This window comes from Patiria miniata, unplaced genomic scaffold (assembly GCF_015706575.1).
Source record: "Patiria miniata isolate m_02_andy unplaced genomic scaffold, ASM1570657v1 HiC_scaffold_17, whole genome shotgun sequence".
Taxonomy (NCBI): Eukaryota; Metazoa; Echinodermata; class Asteroidea; order Valvatida; family Asterinidae; genus Patiria; species Patiria miniata.
In genome coordinates, this window is record NW_024037055.1 from 8,554,624 (window position 1) to 8,573,530 (window position 18,907).

The 18,907-nt window shown below is 40.6% G+C and overlaps 1 protein-coding gene across 2 annotated transcripts in view; it reads right to left on the minus strand.

The window, feature by feature from the left end:
* Positions 1 to 18,407, minus strand: part of LOC119723755 (phosphatidylinositol 3,4,5-trisphosphate 5-phosphatase 2B-like) — a gene marked incomplete at its 5' end in the record, with an annotated part of 32,450 nt that extends 14,043 nt beyond the window's left edge. Inside the window, 17 exon segments of one of the 2 annotated variants that reach the window (XM_038194603.1) lie at positions 709 to 798; positions 1,593 to 1,630; positions 1,746 to 1,789; positions 2,026 to 2,114; positions 3,314 to 3,413; positions 4,259 to 4,397; positions 5,164 to 5,260; positions 5,929 to 6,046; positions 7,595 to 7,809; positions 8,838 to 8,940; positions 9,550 to 9,644; positions 10,291 to 10,435; positions 10,698 to 10,991; positions 11,928 to 12,011; positions 14,350 to 14,440; positions 16,951 to 17,206; positions 18,263 to 18,407. In XM_038194603.1, the coding sequence (XP_038050531.1) occupies positions 709 to 798; positions 1,593 to 1,630; positions 1,746 to 1,789; positions 2,026 to 2,114; positions 3,314 to 3,413; positions 4,259 to 4,397; positions 5,164 to 5,260; positions 5,929 to 6,046; positions 7,595 to 7,809; positions 8,838 to 8,940; positions 9,550 to 9,644; positions 10,291 to 10,435; positions 10,698 to 10,991; positions 11,928 to 12,011; positions 14,350 to 14,440; positions 16,951 to 17,206; positions 18,263 to 18,407 (2,143 nt within the window). 2 annotated transcript variants of the gene reach the window in all.
* Between the last annotated feature and the right edge of the window lie 500 nt (positions 18,408 to 18,907).

Below are 18,907 nucleotides of genomic sequence, written 5' to 3' on the forward strand. Positions count from 1 at the left end.
GCCATCTTTAAAATGCTGAAAGTTGTGTTTTTGAAGAATCAATGCTTTCAAACATAAGGTTTGGACGTTACATTATTTAGCGAAGATTTGTAATAAATGTACATATACGTACCCCTTTCGTCCCTTTACAACCACAGATACAGGGTTTTTTTAGCGAAAAACGAGGCTGCCATAATCCATATCGTACAGGCATCGCGCAGTTTTGAATATTCGTAAGTGACGTGATGTGCAAAGCACGCGAGCGCATTATGGGCGCGCCCGGCGTGCATTCTTCGAAATGCGCGCGCAGTACGCTCTGAATAGCCAGTCAGCATCGTTTACGTGTACATCACGGCCAGGGGTGAGTGAAGGAACGCGCACGTGCCCATGGAGTCGAGGCTGAGCTTATCCTTTTCAAAGGTTCAGGTATCCCACACATTCCATCATGCAATACACACATCCAATCATACAATGCACACATCCCATCATGCAATGCACACATCCCATCATGCAATGCACATCTTGCAATGCACACATGCTCATTGTTCTCACCCTCCTGTGTGAGCCCACCCTGCCTACTCTCTGCTGCATAATTTATAAAAAAAAAAAGAACAATTAAGACCAGAACACTGAAAAAAGGAACAGGACATAATTAACAGATCAAATTTTAAATTTTGTTGGCATGAATTTCACCCAAGATTTGTCAATGTTCTTCTGCCTAACACTCACCCTTCGGGATGACGGCAGTGGCTGCTATGCCAGCCTCAAATGTAGCAAACACCGGTGAGTGGTCACTGGTTGTGATGTCCATAGTACAGCCTAAAACCACAGATCAAAACTATAACTTTTAGTCTCAAACATTTCCGAACTAAAAACGTAAATTTGAGAAACCTCCCTTCAAGGGACATCTATTCACAAATTTCAGTTTTAGGTCACCGATATGATAATAACAGGTAAAGAAATACAATTATGTGGAGATCAATTCAAAATATGGAAAAAACCTCAGTGCAAAAGGACTTAAGGCCCATGCAATGTAAAATGCACCTTGGTGTCCCATTTAACCTTATTTTCAATTTGCCATTTTGAAGAGTATTTTGATGCCTTTTTGGTTTTTATGCTAATGCAAATTCCATATTCATGAGCAAAACTGTGATGTCATTCCAGGCAGAAACCTCAATGTTACAGCTAAATCATCGCAAAAAAAATTGCTGGAATTTTGGATATTTTGCTGTCGTAAAATGTTCTTCGCTTTGGTGATTCGCTGTTGTGTTAGCCACATGGCTGTAAGCCAATGAGCAAATTGTTCTCACAAATGTTTTCAGTGAGCAAATTTTTGGGTTCACAATTTGAACAGAAAACCCCTAAACTGAACAGTGTCTTCCTGAAATGACATCACAGTAACAACAGTCTCAGTTGTCCGGAAAAGCATGGTATTTCTTTTTAAATGTTAAACGAAGTGCTCTTTTGAATAAAATTAACCAAAAACAGGACGTCAATACATTTAAGAGGAGTAGAAAGTTGCACAAAATGTGTTCCTAATAAGACAAATTCATGGCATGAACGCTTTCATAAATATACAGCACATCCAGGAAATGTTTGGGTTATGATCTTACCGTAGGATGTGTTGACAATGTGCGTGCCTGGATAGGACCTCCATATCACCCTGTCACACCACGATGGCTCATTAATGCGCACCTGTCACGGTCAAACAAAAAAGGCGGAGTCAATTTACATAACTGAATGTATGAATATACATAGGATAGGACCTCCATATCACCCTGTCACACCACGATGGCTCATTAATGCGCACCTGTCACAGTCAAACAAAAAAGGCGGAGTCAATTTACATAACTGAATGTATGAATATACATAGGATAGGACCTCCATATCACCCTGTCACACCACGAGGGCTCATTAATGCGCACCTGTCACAGTCAAACAAAAAAGGCGGAGTCAATTTACATAACTGAATGTATGAATATTGAAATGTCAATGATTTGAATATTCAGAAGGGAGATTGGGGTTAACATGGTTAACAATGCATACCATGGTCTTCTTAATTTTCTTGTAGTCGTAGGTGTCTCGATTGCCAAGCTTGTACCGGTAGGTTGGGGGAAAACTGATATCTTCTTCATCTGAGAAATTAAAAAATAAAACATTTTAGGAGCCTTATTACAAACTTCGGCTTTTGACAGAAAACGATTGAAACTGATGAGTGCCACAGCCAGTAATTAAAGAGAAAATACAACATTTGCAAACATCAACAAATAAAACTACCAAATTATTTTGAAATACCTTGCCGGACTGTTAGTGAATGATAGTCTTAAGCATCCTGCGAAATCATGGCACCTGGTATACTGTCATTTTTAAGAAAAGTGGTATTTTTGTATCAATTTCAAACGCTGGTTGGCCGCCCACCGTTGGAAAAAACTGGCTTTTTTCAAATACTGGCCCCAATTGACCATATTCAGTTAGTCCGCATTTGTTTAAAATCGATTACACACCTATAAACAGGTACAACCCAGCAAGACTGGTTCCCTGACCTTTCAATTCCCCAATGTCTATAAATTGCTCTGTTTCATCTTAAATGGAGTCAGGGAACCAGACTACAGGAAAATTATTGTTTTTCCTGGTTTTCAAGCATCTACGAACCCAAAACGTCAAAACAGTCAGTGTAATAATATTTGCTATATATTACCAACCCCCCAAATCCATCCATTTCTGAAAATTACAGCAAAGGCAAATGATGTATATTCCCTTTAAGGTGTCTCACTCAAGGGAGGGTGAGTGGGTAAATCTTTGATTTGAAGCACGAGTCTCCTGTTCTTGAGCAGGACACTTTACAACAATTGCCTCACTTCAACCAGGAATGGTCACCGGTGAGAGTACAGAACCAAATAATTTGATTTCAGGTTCCTGCATGGAACCGACTCTCAGGACAATAATTGTGATGCGATCAAGTTAAATGAGTCGTTTGTCGACCCCGGGTAAAAATTTCTTTTATTACAGATTTGAAAAATCAGCATTACTGCTGTGAAAACCACATGCTGATACCATCTTTAGTTCAAAAATTATGGAAGTCGGAACACCAAGAGATGTGATGAAGTGGTCCTATTTTGGCCTGTATCTCCAAATGAAAATTCCCGACAAACGACTCATGTAGCTTGATCGCATCACAATTGTGAAATACCATGACATATCTGAGGGAACACTTTGTTTTTGAGTTCTAGTATTTGTTCCGTTAAAGGGTTCTCATTTCCACAAAAAAAAACCCCCGGAATTAAGGTCTTTGGTTTGATGCAAACACAAACTGGTACTTATATTTGAATATTACCGAAATCTACGAAGATTTTGTTCTTGTCCTTTTCCCGCTTCAACTGCTCGTGCTCAAACAGGACGGCATAGTTCTTGTGTTTAATGTTCTCAAGAATTTCCTGGGAAATAAATAAAAAAATCATTTATTCCCATAAAATCTTTACTTCATATTTCATAATTTCAATGGATATTGTATTTTAAATTATGAAAAAATAGGGAGTTGCTAATTGATTTCACAGTGTTTGGACACTGTAGATTGTAAAATATAAAAATATACGAGGACCTTTTTTTATAATCAGAGGCAGACTTTTTATCAAAAGCTCCTAGAAAGTTCTGCATGAATCAATATGTCAGTAGATCTTTAAAAAGACGATGAAGACAGTTTCAGTTTTATTAGAGATGGGAAAATTATTCAAAGGAAACACACAGAAACAGTCTGGGGACTAAAAAAAACCCATCAGCTAAAGCAGGGTATATACCCCGATCAAAGTTGTGGAAGGTGAGAAATTGAACAAGTGAGGACTTGTGAGGACTTGTAAGGAATTAAGAGGACATGTAAAGCCTTGTGAGGACTTGTGATTGCATTGTGAGGACCTATGAGGACTGGTAATTGCATTGTGATGACTTGTTAGGACTGGTGATGGACTTGTGATTGTGTTGTGAGGACTTGTGATGGACTGGTAAGGACATGTGAGGACTTTTAATTGCATTGTGAGGACTTGTGAGGTATTGTGAGGACTTGTGAGGACTTGTTAGACTTGTGAGGACTTGTGAGGACTTGTGATTGCATTGTGAGGACTTGTGATTGCATTGTGGAGACTTGTGATGGAGTTGTAAGGACCTGTGAGGACTTTTGATTGCATTGTGAGGACTTGTGAGGTCTAGTGAGGACTTGTAATGGACTTGTGATAAACTTGTGAGGACTTGTGATGGATTTGACATCAACAATGATTGTTGAGCTTACAGGAACGTTCCACTCGATGCGATAGTTGAGGTCGCCGAGGAAGAAGAGATGGTGAAACTGATTGGTCAGATCAAAGACACTAAGTCCCTTGGAGCTCAGCGACAAGCCGCGAAGGATGTCGTGGTAGTTGTTGTTGCGTCTACAATTTTGCAGGTTGAAAAAAATATCCAAAACAAATTAATATTTCATAAAGGAGTATGGGCATAAAATGGACACAAGTGGGCAAACATGTTTTCAATCACCATCCAAATGTTACTAATGACATACAGACCGGCAGACATATTCTAAATTAGGGTATTTCGATTGTTGAACTCCCTGAAGTTACCCAGATAATTTGATCATTTCTCTAGCAACAGAACAAAACATCCCCAAATGTGTAGGCCACTAACAGGTTCATGCATGGGCGTCACGAGGGGGGGGGGGGGGGGGGGCGAGGGGCGCTTGGAAAAGAGGTGCGAAGCCATATTGCTGTTAATTGAGGGGGGGAGGTAGGGCAAATGCTCCCCTGCTCACGCTCGGGAAAAATGACAAAATGAGAATATAATGAAAAAGTTAAGGAATTTTTGGGGAAAATTTTCTTTGGCTCCCCCCCCCCCGGAAAAAATCCTGGCAACGCCCATGGGTTTATGTCTTTCAACTGTGTCTTTTGATACATGCTCTATAATTGTTGGAGTTGACGGTAAAGTGGCCTGAATAATCATTATTATGAGAACATCTATAACTTGCGAAAATTCATTAAACAGGCACGTAACTGGGAATTTAGATAAAACGAGGAAATTTCAAATCACACAAGACATTGTACAGTATTTTTCAATTTGTAATGACATTAATGAGAAGTAACAAACGAGGAAATCAGCGGATCCGAGGAAGATGCCTGATTGCCTGATTAAAAAATATCACCTCACCTTGTACATTTTTCAGTTCCTGAGGTAAGATGTGCGTTGATGAAACAAAAGGAGGTACCGCTGAAGAGGAAGGACACGCCCACCGCCCCTTTGTTGCCTTCAGAAAAGATCAATAATTCACTATCAGTCAAGAAAATTAGAGAGATTTTTCTATTTTGCAAGGCGACAGACAGCATTGAGCATACAGTGATTTTTAATCACATTGGTCAAGGGGTTAAGCACAATCATCCTAAAGTTCGTCCAAAACGGTGACCGTGCTTTTACCATCTACCGGTATGCACTGTGCACTGTACTCTATGGAATAGACTTCCAGCTTATTTGAGAATTATTAATGCATTTGGATTTTTTTAATCACAGCTTACGACATTTCTTTTCAAAATGTTTTATCTTAAACTACTTTTTAATTTAATTAACTGGTTTACATTTTAAGCGGTATGGATAATTTGTGAAGCGTTTGAGATTTTAATGTAAAATGCTATATCAAGAATAAAATATTATTATTATTATAATTAAAGGGAAACACCAAATATAAACAGTACCATTAACTGAACACGCCCAAGTTTGGGCCATAGACATCATATGGGATTTACGTCCCCTCATCTTACAGCTTTTACCATTTTGCCACAAGAGGGCGCACTTATGCAATGAAGCCACTAACATTATGACCTCCCGACACTAGTCTGAGGCTATGCTCGCATCAGGTATTTCATGGCTGCGGCTCTTGCTACCAGCATGCTACAGTGCAAAGCCACAGCCGAAGCTTACCCAGAGTGTTTGCGATGCCCGTTCTGACGAAGGAATCCCTGACGTGGCTGATCTGATGCTCGTGGTCTGGGTTGACTAGGACGGCTAGCCTCAGACCCCATAATGACGTCATGGCAACCTGCAAACAAAGTCACAAAACAATCAAAAACTAACAATCAATCATTCAATCATGACTACTATTAATCAATCATTAACTAAATCATCAGTAATGTATTATAAGATGGAATTTTGCGTCGGGGTGATATAAATCAAAATAGGTTTTGCCCTTCACCGACGTTTTCAAACCCTGTATACTCAGTGTGTTACCTCCCGAGTGAAAGTTGGAAAAAATCACTCGGGTGGGACTCGAACCCACAACCTCCTGCTTTCTAGTGCAGATGTCTTACCACTGCGGTACCCGCTGCAATGTACATCAGATTCGAACCGGCCAACCGATCCCGTTAGCTCGAGTGGTAAGACATCTCCACTAGAAAGCAGGAGGTCGTGGGTTCGAGTCCCACCCGAGTGATTTTTTCCAACTTTCACTCGGGAGGTAACACACTGAGTATACAGTGTCGGTGAAGGGCAAAACCTAATTTGATCAGTAATGTAAGCACTACTTGATAATGACTGATAATCAGTCAAAAAACAATAATTTACTACTAATGAATCAAAAACTACTTATCAATCATTTACAAATAATCAATTAATAATTAATCAATAAGCAATAATTACTGATCAATTGATAACTACAAACAAATCAATCAATGAATACTTATCAATTAATAACAACTCAAAAGTCAATATCTTCAATGTCTTCACAATTACTCCATATATTAATCAATACAGTAAACTCCGGCTAAACCGACATCGTACAACTCGTCAAATCGCTCAAGTCGGCCGTCTGACTAAAGTCCCGATTGTCCGTAATGCATTTCCATTGAATTTTTTATTTCTAAGTCGGCTTTTATAAGTTGCCATTTCGCTCAAGTCGTCGTGTTGATCTCGGTCCCCTTTCCATAAAAAGCATTACAAAATCCTTTGTGTAAGTCGGCATTCAACAAATCGCGCATTGGCATCGACTTCCTGTACTGCGGTAGGCAAAGTGTCGAGTGAAAAGTGGTTTCGCACGGCCCGTGATCGCTGCATGCAACGGTGTCGAAAAAGGGTGTCCTACTGCATACATCGCATATGCATCGTGAGCATATCAATACCAGTACCCCCTCTAGGCTGTACGCGTGCGCTCTGTCCATTTTGGGGGTCGTCTTATTGAATGACTACTGCTGCAGTCAATGCGTGCGTGGTATATACCGAACCACGCACACATTTAATTTGTTACTGTGCACGTACATATGTAACATGGTCTCCACTATCAATACCCCAAACGTGATGACACAATTCGAGGATTAATTTGCTGGATTCAACTCAAGCATTAAGGAGATAATCCAGGGTAAATCGAAGCCAATTAGTGCAATGAATCATGTGTGCAAAAGACCATTCATGTAAGTCGGCAAAATGACGACTTACAGCAGATATCGGCATTCGCGTAAGTCGTCACAAATTCTAGGGTCCCGAGAGTGCCAGTCAATCAATCTGGTCAACCAAAACTACTTTAAAATCAACAAGTACTGACCAATCAATAATTCCAAATAAATCAATGAATATTCATCAATCCAAACTGCCTTACCGTGACATACTCCTTCTTGCCGACTCCGTTCAGCTTACTGATCTCCGCCTTGACCCGGGCGATCCAATCCTTGTCGCTGATGGCGGCGCTCTTGAATTCCTGCGTGCCGATGACGTAGATGTCATGGGTCATAGCTGCCAGGCTCAGGTCTCTCGTCTTGCCTACGCCTTGGCACGTCATCCAGGAGGTAATGTTGGGGGGTGGCACGGCCGCACCTGTCAAATGGAATATAAGGGGTCACTTCAGACTTGGGCAATGGGCGACAAAGGGGTACTAGTAGGGAGGGGGGAGTAGTCGGGTTGGGAAAAGAGGAGGGTTTACTGGAATGTTCTGCCTGTTGCACACTCATGGAAAGCAGGTGGGGTTGGGGGAGGAAGGGGGTGGTGGTTTGGGTGTGTCGGGGGGAGGAGGGTGGTTTGGGTAGGGAAGGGTGGACTGAGGTGGTCGAGGGCTGGACATCATTTGACATTGGGGTGCTGCTCATAGGTACAAACATGTATATATCAGTAGGTGAATTTTTTTTGCATTTTTATTATTAAATTCAATTTTTTAGTAGTTTTAATGTACGTACTACACTGTTAATTTGCAATTGCATTTAGCCTTTCCTTTTTATCTGAAGACTCATATTGCAAACATCAAAAAATAAAACTACCAAGTTTTTACGAAATACCTTACTAGGATGTTGGTAAATGACAGTCTAAAGCATCCTGTAAAATTAGGGCACCTGGTGTAAAGTCATTTTCAAGAAAATGGTATTTCTGTACACATTTCCAAGGCCGACCACCGTTGGAAAAACCTAACTATTTTTCAACTACTGCTCCAAATTTACCATTTTTTTCAGTCCAAATTTTGTTTGCTATTGGTTACATGTTCAGGAACGGGTGCAGGTCAGCTAGACTGGTTCCCTTACCTTACAATTTTCCGGCATCTATAAATTGATCCATTTTATCTTTAGTGGAGTCAGGGGAACCTGGCTACTTGGACATTTTTGGGTTTTCTTGGTTTTTCCAGCATTTTCGAACACAAAACTTCAAACATGTCAGTGTATCAATATATTATGAAGTATTATACTAACCCCTCAAATAGTTCATTTCTGAAAATTACAGCAAAAACCAATGATGTACATTCCCTTTAACACCCAATATCAAAAATAAGACAATTCCCATTCTCTTTTTTTTTTTGGGGGGGGGTTTAGTTTCTGATAGACAATGCTTTATATCAGTAAACTCAGAACAGGACTCACCCATGTTCCATGTGCCGATGAAAATCGTAATCTGGTCCACCTCTTTGCTGTTGGAATGGGTCACCTTCATGTACTGGATCAGTTGGCAAAACGTCTCCCTCCTCTGTCAAAATGACAAAACCAAAAAATGTAACTTGTTTGATATTGATAAATCTGATGCAGCCAATGCTTTTTCTTAACCCTAACCCACCTCACTCCTCCAAAATCCTCCTGGCGGTTTTGGAGGATTCTAGAGGATTGAGGATGAATGGTGATTGAATCAAATGAGGATTCTGGAGGATTGAGGATGAATGGTGATTGAAGCACATGAGGATTCTAGAGGATTGAGGATGAATGGTGATTGAATCAAATGAGGATTTTGGAGGATTGAGGGGTGAATGGTGATTGAAGCACAAGAGGATTTTGGAGGATTGAGGATGAATGCATTTTGAGGCAGGACTGTCTGATGATTTTGAAGGATTTGGCGTTGGTTATCCTTCATTTAAACACGAGTGCAAAGTTTTGGGATGAGGAGGATTTTGGAGGATTGAGGATGAATGCATTTTGAGGCAGGACTGTCTGACAAATTTGAAAAATTTAGGCGGAGTTGCAAAATTTTGGAAAATTTTGGAGGATTTTGGAGGATTGAGGATGGTTGTAAGCAACAAGGGCCTAGGGGGTTAGGGTTAAAGTTTTGAATAAGTTTCTGATCGCTGCACATCAAGCAACGTACCTTGGCGTCTTCAAAGCTGTACTCTTTCTTCTTGCCGTTGGAAAATCGAATTTGGAGTTTGGTGTTTGTGCCTCTTGATTTGATCAGCTGCATAACTGTAAAAAAAAGAAGTTTTAGAGAAATATTGGCCGCCTTTTATCATTTTCTAGTTTTCTTTTAATTTGCTCTATGTTGTAATCAACTTTGATCACAGACGTTGACAAATTGGGGAACTGCCAACATATGGCTGGATAGCTCAGTTGGTAGAGCACCGGAGCAGTAATCCGAAGGTGGAAGGTTCAAGCCCCACTCCACTTAATTTCTTTGTTGATTGATTGATTGACGTTTTATTTTACCAGGATATCCCCATCAGTTATCTAAGAACTTTTCCCCCCCAAAAAAGAAAAAAAAAGTTCACCACAGGTATAAAATCCTTGCAAGTTGATAACCAGTACGACGAACAGGGGATGAACACGACTAAACGATGTATTTTGTTACAGACTAACACTTTAGACTATCAACTGACTTCTGATACGACGACCTGTGATGACTTACAATGACTTATGATGACTTGTGATCAGCTGTGATGACTTACAGTGACATTTGACTTACATTGACTTGTGGTGACTTACAAGGACTTGTGGTGACTTGTGATGACTTGTGATGACTTGTGATTACTTTAGCATTACACTGTGTATTAAATCCCAAATCTCGAACGGTTTGATTACAGTAAAAATGAAACACAATCACCAAATGACTTACTGTTGTCGTGCGTGTAAGACGTCATCTCCTCTTTCATATCCTTCCCAAAATGCTTCATTATCGACAGGTTGCCGTGGGAAACGTCAACTGTCAGTTTGACTTTTGTGTTTTTCAGGGCGTCAACCGTCAGCCCTTCAACTTTGACCTAAAAAAAAAAAAATTCCCAAAATGTTCAAATTTTTGAAAAACCGTGTCAAAAAGTGGAGACGGAAAAGTCATCATTCCTAGTCACATGGTACATGTTGCTAATACATATTCATAAGGAGGATCGGATGGGATAGGAATAATTTTTTTTTGAAGTGCTTTGCGAAATAGTACACTTGTTTGATCACTGACGGTCCTCCGGGGTACACAGATGAGCACTAGTGACCTCGTGGCCAGTCAATATGATGAGAAAGGGAACTAACCTCGAATGCCGTGGGTGACATGGTCAAGTTAGGGAGTTGCTGGGGTTTCAGCGTGTCCATCCCGTTGCTGGTGGTCAGACCCCCCATGTAGGTGGAGTCTGGACCCCCCATGTAGGTGGAGTCCGGACCCCCCATGTATGTGGTGTCCGGACCCAACATGTAGGCGGTATCGGCACCCTCCATGAAGGGGTCGGGCTCGGAGTCCGGAATGCTGGGCAGTTCCTGCTCCTGCTTGGATGGGGTGGTGGGGATTCGAACCGAGGCCTTGCTGAGCTCCAAGAAGGTGGCCACAGCCTGGACGAGCGGCGAGATTAGTAAGATGGGAAAGATTAAGAAAACAAAGACAAAGTGAAGGTCAAGTCTGGAGAAAAAAAAATGGACGTTCACAGTTTGTGTACAAGTTGAAGAGTTCAGTCAAAAGTCATCACAGAATAGCTGCTAGCTCCCTGCTGTTCATCCTGATACAATGTGGCTACTCATAACTAAGCTATGCAGCCAAACTATATATAGGCCGGTGCTCAAAAAAACCAACTACAGACAGGGTGTCCCAACAAAACACCGAAACCTCAAAGCGTCTTCATTTCCACAGCTTTTAAGAAATGCATTCAAATGTTTTCATTTCAACTTCCTCTCTTTTGTAGTAAACAGGATGTCCGTGATGCCCACAATGTGATTTTAGAAGTCTGTTTTGACAAATCACGATGACATTGTGCGGAAACCATCAAAAGATTTGTCATTCTCTTTTGTTTATTCAAAACCACCAAGAGATTTGTCAATGGTGCAGGTGTATTCAGAAGATGTGCATCGACACGTAAGAGCGTTTTGTCAGCTTTTGCAATTTATGCTAAAGGACTAATTTGCAGAATGACTTGTTAAAATGAGAAGCGCTGTAAGCTTTCATCGTTTACTTTTTGGCCTGGCTAGTAAAATTTTGACTAAAAAGCGCAAAAAGTTAGAAAGAAAGAAGAAGCGTTAAATGTGACAAATATTAGAATATACCATGTACATGTAGGTTGGCTTTCGTCTTGGCAATCGATAAGCGGAACGAGATAAATTTTGAAACGATGGCAGAAAATTTGTGATGATTTTTTTTTTTTAGAAAGCTCCATGCACAAAACTTTGTTAAAAAAACTACTAATGTTTGAGGCTTAACTAAGATCCTGTTTTACATGTAGAAAACAATCTAGGGTCAAAGTTTAAACCAGGGGTCAAGGGTCGGAGGTATCTCACCTTGTTTTCTAAGGACGTGACCCTGGCCTGACATTCTCCCAGCTGGCTGAACAGCAGCTTCAAATCACTGCCTGTCTTAGTGGCCTTGGATGAGGGGGTACGAAATACAAAGTTATGATGGGAATTTTTGAAACCTCGATTTCAACTGCAGCTCTAGCTTCAGGATATTTTAAAGTTGCATAACCCTGTGCTCTTCAAAATTTTGTTTCTCCTGACGAATTTCAATTTGTATATTTTGTTTTAAGGGCGTCTTCAACCTTCTGGAAAAAGGCTTTTGTTTTGGACACAAATGAACCCGCCTTACGAAAACCTAATTATTGTAATAATTCAAATTTTGTGAAGAAATAATTCAATAAATAAACGTCAGTGGATTGTTTTTCGTTCGATGTTTCATTCAACAGTGAATAACTTTTACATTGCTAGGAAAATTGCAATTGAACAAAACAAATCTATTTTTCGAAGTGAAACTCGAAAATAGCCGGGGAATGCATCTGTAAAGCACCTGATATGGGTTAATTCACATTCTGGTTCAGGAACAAGATCAACTCCTATAAATTGAGGCTGAATTTTAGTTTCTATTTGGTTTGAACATTTAAAGACAACTAAATGCCTCTGAAGCCAGAGACAGCCAGAGCTGGAAGGAAAGCCAAGTTTTCGGCAAAGGTGGACTTAGACAAGATGCCTGTCCTCACACGTATGCAAGGACATCCAACATCCAGGCCTTCTTTAATGTGTGCAACCAAAAAAAGCTCTATATGCAACATGCATTACTGTGATTGAAGTAAGAATAAGCAACATGGCCAAAGTGGAACAAACTCGTTTCAGGCAAATTGAAACCTCAAGTTCTTACAATTCACACATGCAGCAAAAGCATTAACCCCAACCTTCATCAATCCTCCAAAGTCCTCCGGGCAATCGATTTTCAAGGATTGAGGATGAATGCAACATACAATTTTGAAGGATTGTGGAGGATTGAGGGCGAATGGCCATTCAGTATCGGTAGATTTTGGAGGATTGAGGATGAATGATGTTTGAAGATATTTGAAGATTTTGGAGGATTGAGGCTGAATGCGTTTTGACAGGCAGGGCTGTTGGAGGATTTTGAAGGATTGGCAGTGGCTATGCTTCAGATATATTGAACATACAAGTGCAAAATTTTGGAGGGTTTGGAGGATTGAGGATGGTTCCTAGCAAAAATGGCGTAGGGGTAAGGATGGAAACCTGCTCTTTGTAGTGGTAATTACCCTCCTAGTGGGAAGTCAATATTCAGAGCAATATATTACGTAAAACCCTTTAAAACCCTGCAGGTCAGTTTCAGGTGAAGGGATATGAAATGTTTAAGTAACTGTGTCACACAGAGAGTCACTGCACACAAAAACGGTACTGTTGAGAGCAGTGAAGCGTGACCGAATCTGCCTGCTTGCCCTGAGCTTAAGATATAGTCCATCATTTGTAATTTGTGCATTTTGTTCGTTTGAAGCAACAAAAGGGCTCAAGATCTAAAGAAGGGTGCTGAACAACTAACCTGATGAAGTTTCAGCTCAGCTTCAGCTGTATATTCCGAGAAAAACAGCATTCTAGGATCTCAATTTCAAATCAAAAGTAACTGTATCATGTTTTAAATTGTTCTGAATTGCAGCTATACGCGACGTCGCGCACTGATCCGACGAATTATAGCAACCGCGCGCGCGCGTCCTCCTCGTGCCAATGCTTGCGCGCGCTTCGCCGAATAACAAAACGAACTATTAATTTAAATTTTCCTACGGTGCGTCTTAAGACGCACCGTTGGAAAGGCCTTCTTTCGTTGATTACTTCAAAATGACAGCTTCCCAGAAAGAATAATTTCACAGTTTAGTTCCCTTACTATCTTTCAACCAAGTTTGTTTTTCAACAATAATTACGCCAGTTACTTTTCGGATGACTGCAAATGATGGACTATAGCTTTAACCACACAAAAGAATTGTGCAGGGATTTGAAGTGCTAATCCATACTCCACAGAAAATCACCTCAAAGGAATTTGAAGTGTGGGTGCTATAGCTCTATTGGCAAACATGCTTTTTCCAAAACTTGAAGGGCTGTGATTGAAGTGCAAAAGACTACAGGAGGGATAACGGACAATTTTTGAAATCATATCAAAGCTGTGTGGTTGTAGCCTAACTACAGCATGCATGCCAGGCTCAGTCAAGATGAAGTGTATCTTAAAAGTGAGTGACACACAATTACGAGAGGTCTTTCGCTTGGCGCGTGCCAATATTGTTACAAGATTTAGTGCCATGCCTAATGACGGTTCAAAATCAATAGAAAAAAAAAATCAGAAAGCGATAATACGCCTGCAATTAAATGATTAAAATCCCGTCAGGACTTGACCAATTGCGAGTTTGTGGTGTTCTTTTGAATTAATAATACAATCTTTTCGTTTTACCTCATCTGCTAGGTTTGTCTGGCTGGGGATCGAGGAAAGTTCAAAGAGTTGCTGCAACGCCGCAATCTTGGCGAGGAATAAATCCAGCTGCCTATGGAAACAAAAAGCCAGGAGGAAAAGCAGAAACAGTCTTGTAGCAATGATTCTGAAAGTAAACATACTTGTTTCAAAATCAGTCATTGTTAAATTGTCAAATTTCACAAGACGAGAAAGAAGAGCTGGATGGCTCAGTTGGTGAGGTAGCTGTCCGTTTTCGAATAATTTAGTATTGCATTACTCGAAACCGCGTGACCGAGTATTTGGATAGTCGAAACTGCCAGCTACATGTACAACTGTGTGCAGCCCCAGTAAAAAGTTGCACAAAGAGTGTGGCAGTAAAAATTTGCTTGCGATGATCGATATGTGGCGCTGGAGTGTTTTGCACTTGCAGTAAGTGTTATATAACTGTAAACAAGCTTAAAAGGGAATATACATCAATTGCTTTTGCTGTAATTTTCAGAAATGGATGGAATTGGGGGGTTGGAAATATATAGCAAATATAGTTAGACTGACTTTTTTGAGGTTTTGGGTTCGAAAATGCCATAAAAACCAAGAAAAACAATCATTTTCCTGTAGTCTGGTTCCCTGACTCCATATAAGAAGAAACAGAGCAGTTTACATACATTGGGGAATTGTAAGATCAGGGAACCAGTCTAGCTGGCTTGTACCCGTTCATAGGTGTGTAATCGATTGCAAACAAGTGCGTTGGTCAATTGGGGCCAGTATTTGAAAAAAAACCAGTTTTTTCCAATGCTGGTCGGACGACCAGCATTGGAAATTGATACAAAAATACCACTTTTCTTGAAATGATAGTATACCAGGTGCCATGATTTTACAGGATGCTTTACACTGTCATTCACTAACAGTCCAGCAAGGTATTTCAAAATGATTTGGTAGTTTTATTTTTTGATGTTTGCAAATGTTGTATTTTCCCTTTAACCTGCTAAAAGGACGTGAACAATGAACCGCTGTTGACCCAAAAAATTACAGTCGACAAAAAAGTGGCACCTGACAATAAAGCACCGCAACTTTACGAAAAACGAAAAAATGTGCGTAGTTTTGTTGTTGTTGAATATCCGAATCAGCAAAAAAGCTATTTGAATGTTCGGTTGATGATCGAATATCTGAGACAGTCCTACAGGGAATAAAGAATGATGAAGGAATGCCTTCCCTAAAGTCATAGCGCACACAGCCTTGTATCCATCAAATTACATCAAAATCTGGTGTTGAGTTTTGGCAGATTTAGGAATTTGGGGTTAGCACTTTAAGTTGAAGAACACTTCGTCATGACAACGCTGTACTGTTTCATATTGATAAATGTATACAGGACGAGTTACAATCATATATCTACACATAAGTTTTACACTGTACATCATCTCCTTTCTAAAAAAAAGGTCACGTTTTACAAAAATTTTCTGAAAACCCTCATCCCCCCACCCCCCAAAAATCTGATTAAAAAAATAACTTGCTAATGACTTTATATCCTGCTGTTTTATAAAACGATGTCCTTAGGGAGAAAGAAAGCAGGACTTATAGTGTGACAGGAACCTGATGATTGACGGGAATAACTCGGGAACTGAACTTGAGGGATAATTAGGTCAGGAAATTTAATGGGAAAATCCCCCTAGCAACGGGGGAAAAAACCTTGCATTGGTATGAGGGAGAGGGCAATACTTTACTTTGACCGGCCAGTTTTAGTACTGGGAGGAACTTTGTAATTAATGAGAAGAAATTAAAGTTAACGTAACGGACCCATTTGCATGCGTTTTTGCCGATTCATGGAAAAAACCAATACAATAAATCTGTCACAGCAGGTTAATAAAAAACTAACCTGTCGATATTTCAGCTCAGTTCATACCATATTTTGAAAATGCATCATTTTTTTCTCAACACAAAGGGTCTAGGAATACAACACAAACCACTTGCTTGCCCCTGCCTGCTTTCTTTTCCCGGCCAGCCTTCTTCTTTTTTTTACATCCATAGAGTTATATTAAATTACTAGAGTGCTAACTCCTCATTCTTATGTGCGTGTTTGTGGAACACAATCAAAATAGATGGATTGAATTTTATAAAAGTGTACTCTAAATGCAACGCGCAAGTAGAAGATATGCAAACAACTTAAGCGCGTCATGACGGTTCAAAAAACGTCACGGCGAAAAGCATCTGCAGCGGAGGGACACACACACACGTTGTGCTGTTTGCGTAGAGCAAAATGACACGCTGATTTGCTGATCGTGCGTTTTGGTTTTGGGCGTATCGGCTTTGATGATGCACCGGTATGGAATACAAACGCAGATATGCAAATAGCCGTACAAAAGCCGTACAAAATTTCGAGTTTTCCATAGGTCTGTGCACAAACATGGATGCGCCCATCAGGCATTACTTTGTACATCGAGTTAGCGCTCTAGTAATTTAATATAGCTCTATGTTTACATCACATTTGCAATATAATGTATTTCTATTTCTTCCAGCAGAATCGGAGCAATGTATGGCAGTTCAAAATCTGGTAGAAAGGGTGACAGCTCAAGAAAATGGAAGATTTTTTATATAATCTGTCCTTACCTCGTCAAGTCTTTCGCCGAGGCCAGAACCAGCTGCCTCAGATGAATTGCCGTTGTAGCCCCAGCCTTGATGTCCTCGAAATCCTGCCTGGCCTTGCTGCCCATGTACTCCCGTAGACGCTCCAGGAACTGGTTGTCCAAGGACGCCTGGTCTAGATGCTCCAGGCGGGACCGCAAGACGTGTAGGGCGATGTCACAGGGCGAGGCCAGGGAGAGGGCGTCGGTTTCGTCATCTTCAGACATTGGAGGCTCATCATCTTTAATTTCAAAACAGGAGGAAAACGTGGTTTAATCCTAATCATTATGGATGTTGGATTATCTCAGCGGGTATTTTTGTATCCCAGAACTGTCCTGAATCCGACCACAATCCTTCCAAATGCAGAAAATTACTGGCATTTTTGGCAATTTCATGTTCTAGGGTTCTAGGGGAAGCTAGCCCCATGTTACGATAAAGCGGCTTGGCTCCACCTTCCTCAAGCCTGTATGGTCAATCTTCAGTAATCAGAGCCACTTATGAAATCCCGGCTTGGATCCATTGGTCGGGCCTAAATGTTCAGCACTTTGTGAAAAGACTCCAATTGTTGGCTCTGAATTGCACGGATTTTGTCGTATATGATGAGAATGTTTTTATGAGACAAAAGCATTTCCTCCAGTGATGTGTATCGGGTCTGGCTGCATTGACGATGCCAAACCAACCCCAGACATTTATTTTATAAACCGAATCCGAACCGAAACCGAACTGGACTACCTAACACCGACCCGACTCGACAACAATTCAGAGAAAACCGACCCGAACCAACCCGAAACCGAACCGACCCGAAAAAACCTGAATACCTGGCTTCGGCAAATGTGTCTGCTTCTTGCGCCCGAACTGACCCGCTTCGTGTAAAAAAATGTCGGCTTTCAGTAACTGAATCATGCCATGCGGCACTAACAACGTGACCTACTGATGGGCCTACATGTTACAAACCAATCAAGACAGACCGCAAACCATTTTTAGTCGCATTGCTCGCAGTGACCATGTGAATTTCCATTCTGTTTCAGTTCATTTTGGTTTATTTCGGGTTTTTCCCAAATGACAAACCGACCCGACCCGACCCGAAGTCAGTTTCGGGTCGGGGTGGTTTCGGTTTCCGGTCTGGTTTGCACAATTAGTGTCCTCTCCTAAATCAAGCAACTGATTTGAGGAATGTAGCACAAATCCAAACCTGGAGGCAAAGCCATGATTTCAGAAAAGGTTCCCTTATTTATTTTTTTTGGGGGGGGGGGAGAGAGGAGGGGTTATTTTTTTTAAAATTTGGTTCCCTCTATACCTGTGTCCTGTTCCTCCTCAGTTTCCACTTTGGGTGCCTCAGAAGCATGTCGTAGAGGGCAGCACAGCCCATTGTTGGTGATACTATAGCTCTGTATAAGCTCCGGCACATTGCTGAATGTGTATTGCTTGGTAGCATCCGACGACTATAAGATAAATCATCAAAATAAAAAAAATTAGCAAATTAATTTGTTTTTTAAATTTTCCACAAAAATGAAATTGAAACCTATGTTTCAATCTCAACCCGGCTACAAAAATAAATTATCGCACTGCTTGATAGGCCTTGACATATTGAGTAAATACTTCGGTTTTGGTCCTGCTATAAAAGTATCGGCAATTATATGTTGTGTTTCAACAGTTGAAGTTTAACAGAATCCGGAAAAAGCAGGATTTTCCCAACCAATGACACTTTTTCAAATTGTTCACACTGCTACAACTTCTTAAATACAAGCATACATGTAATTATTTGTTACTTCACACTTTAGGCCTATGTATTCTTTTCTTTTCCATTTTTTCCCCTGAATATAGTTTCAATTCAACACGCAATTCCTGTTGTTACAAATTCCAAACCGGTTTGAGAGCCACAATTAGCCAAAGAGGAAATCTGCTCCTATTTTCAAAAACTCTTAAATTATCAGATTTGGAC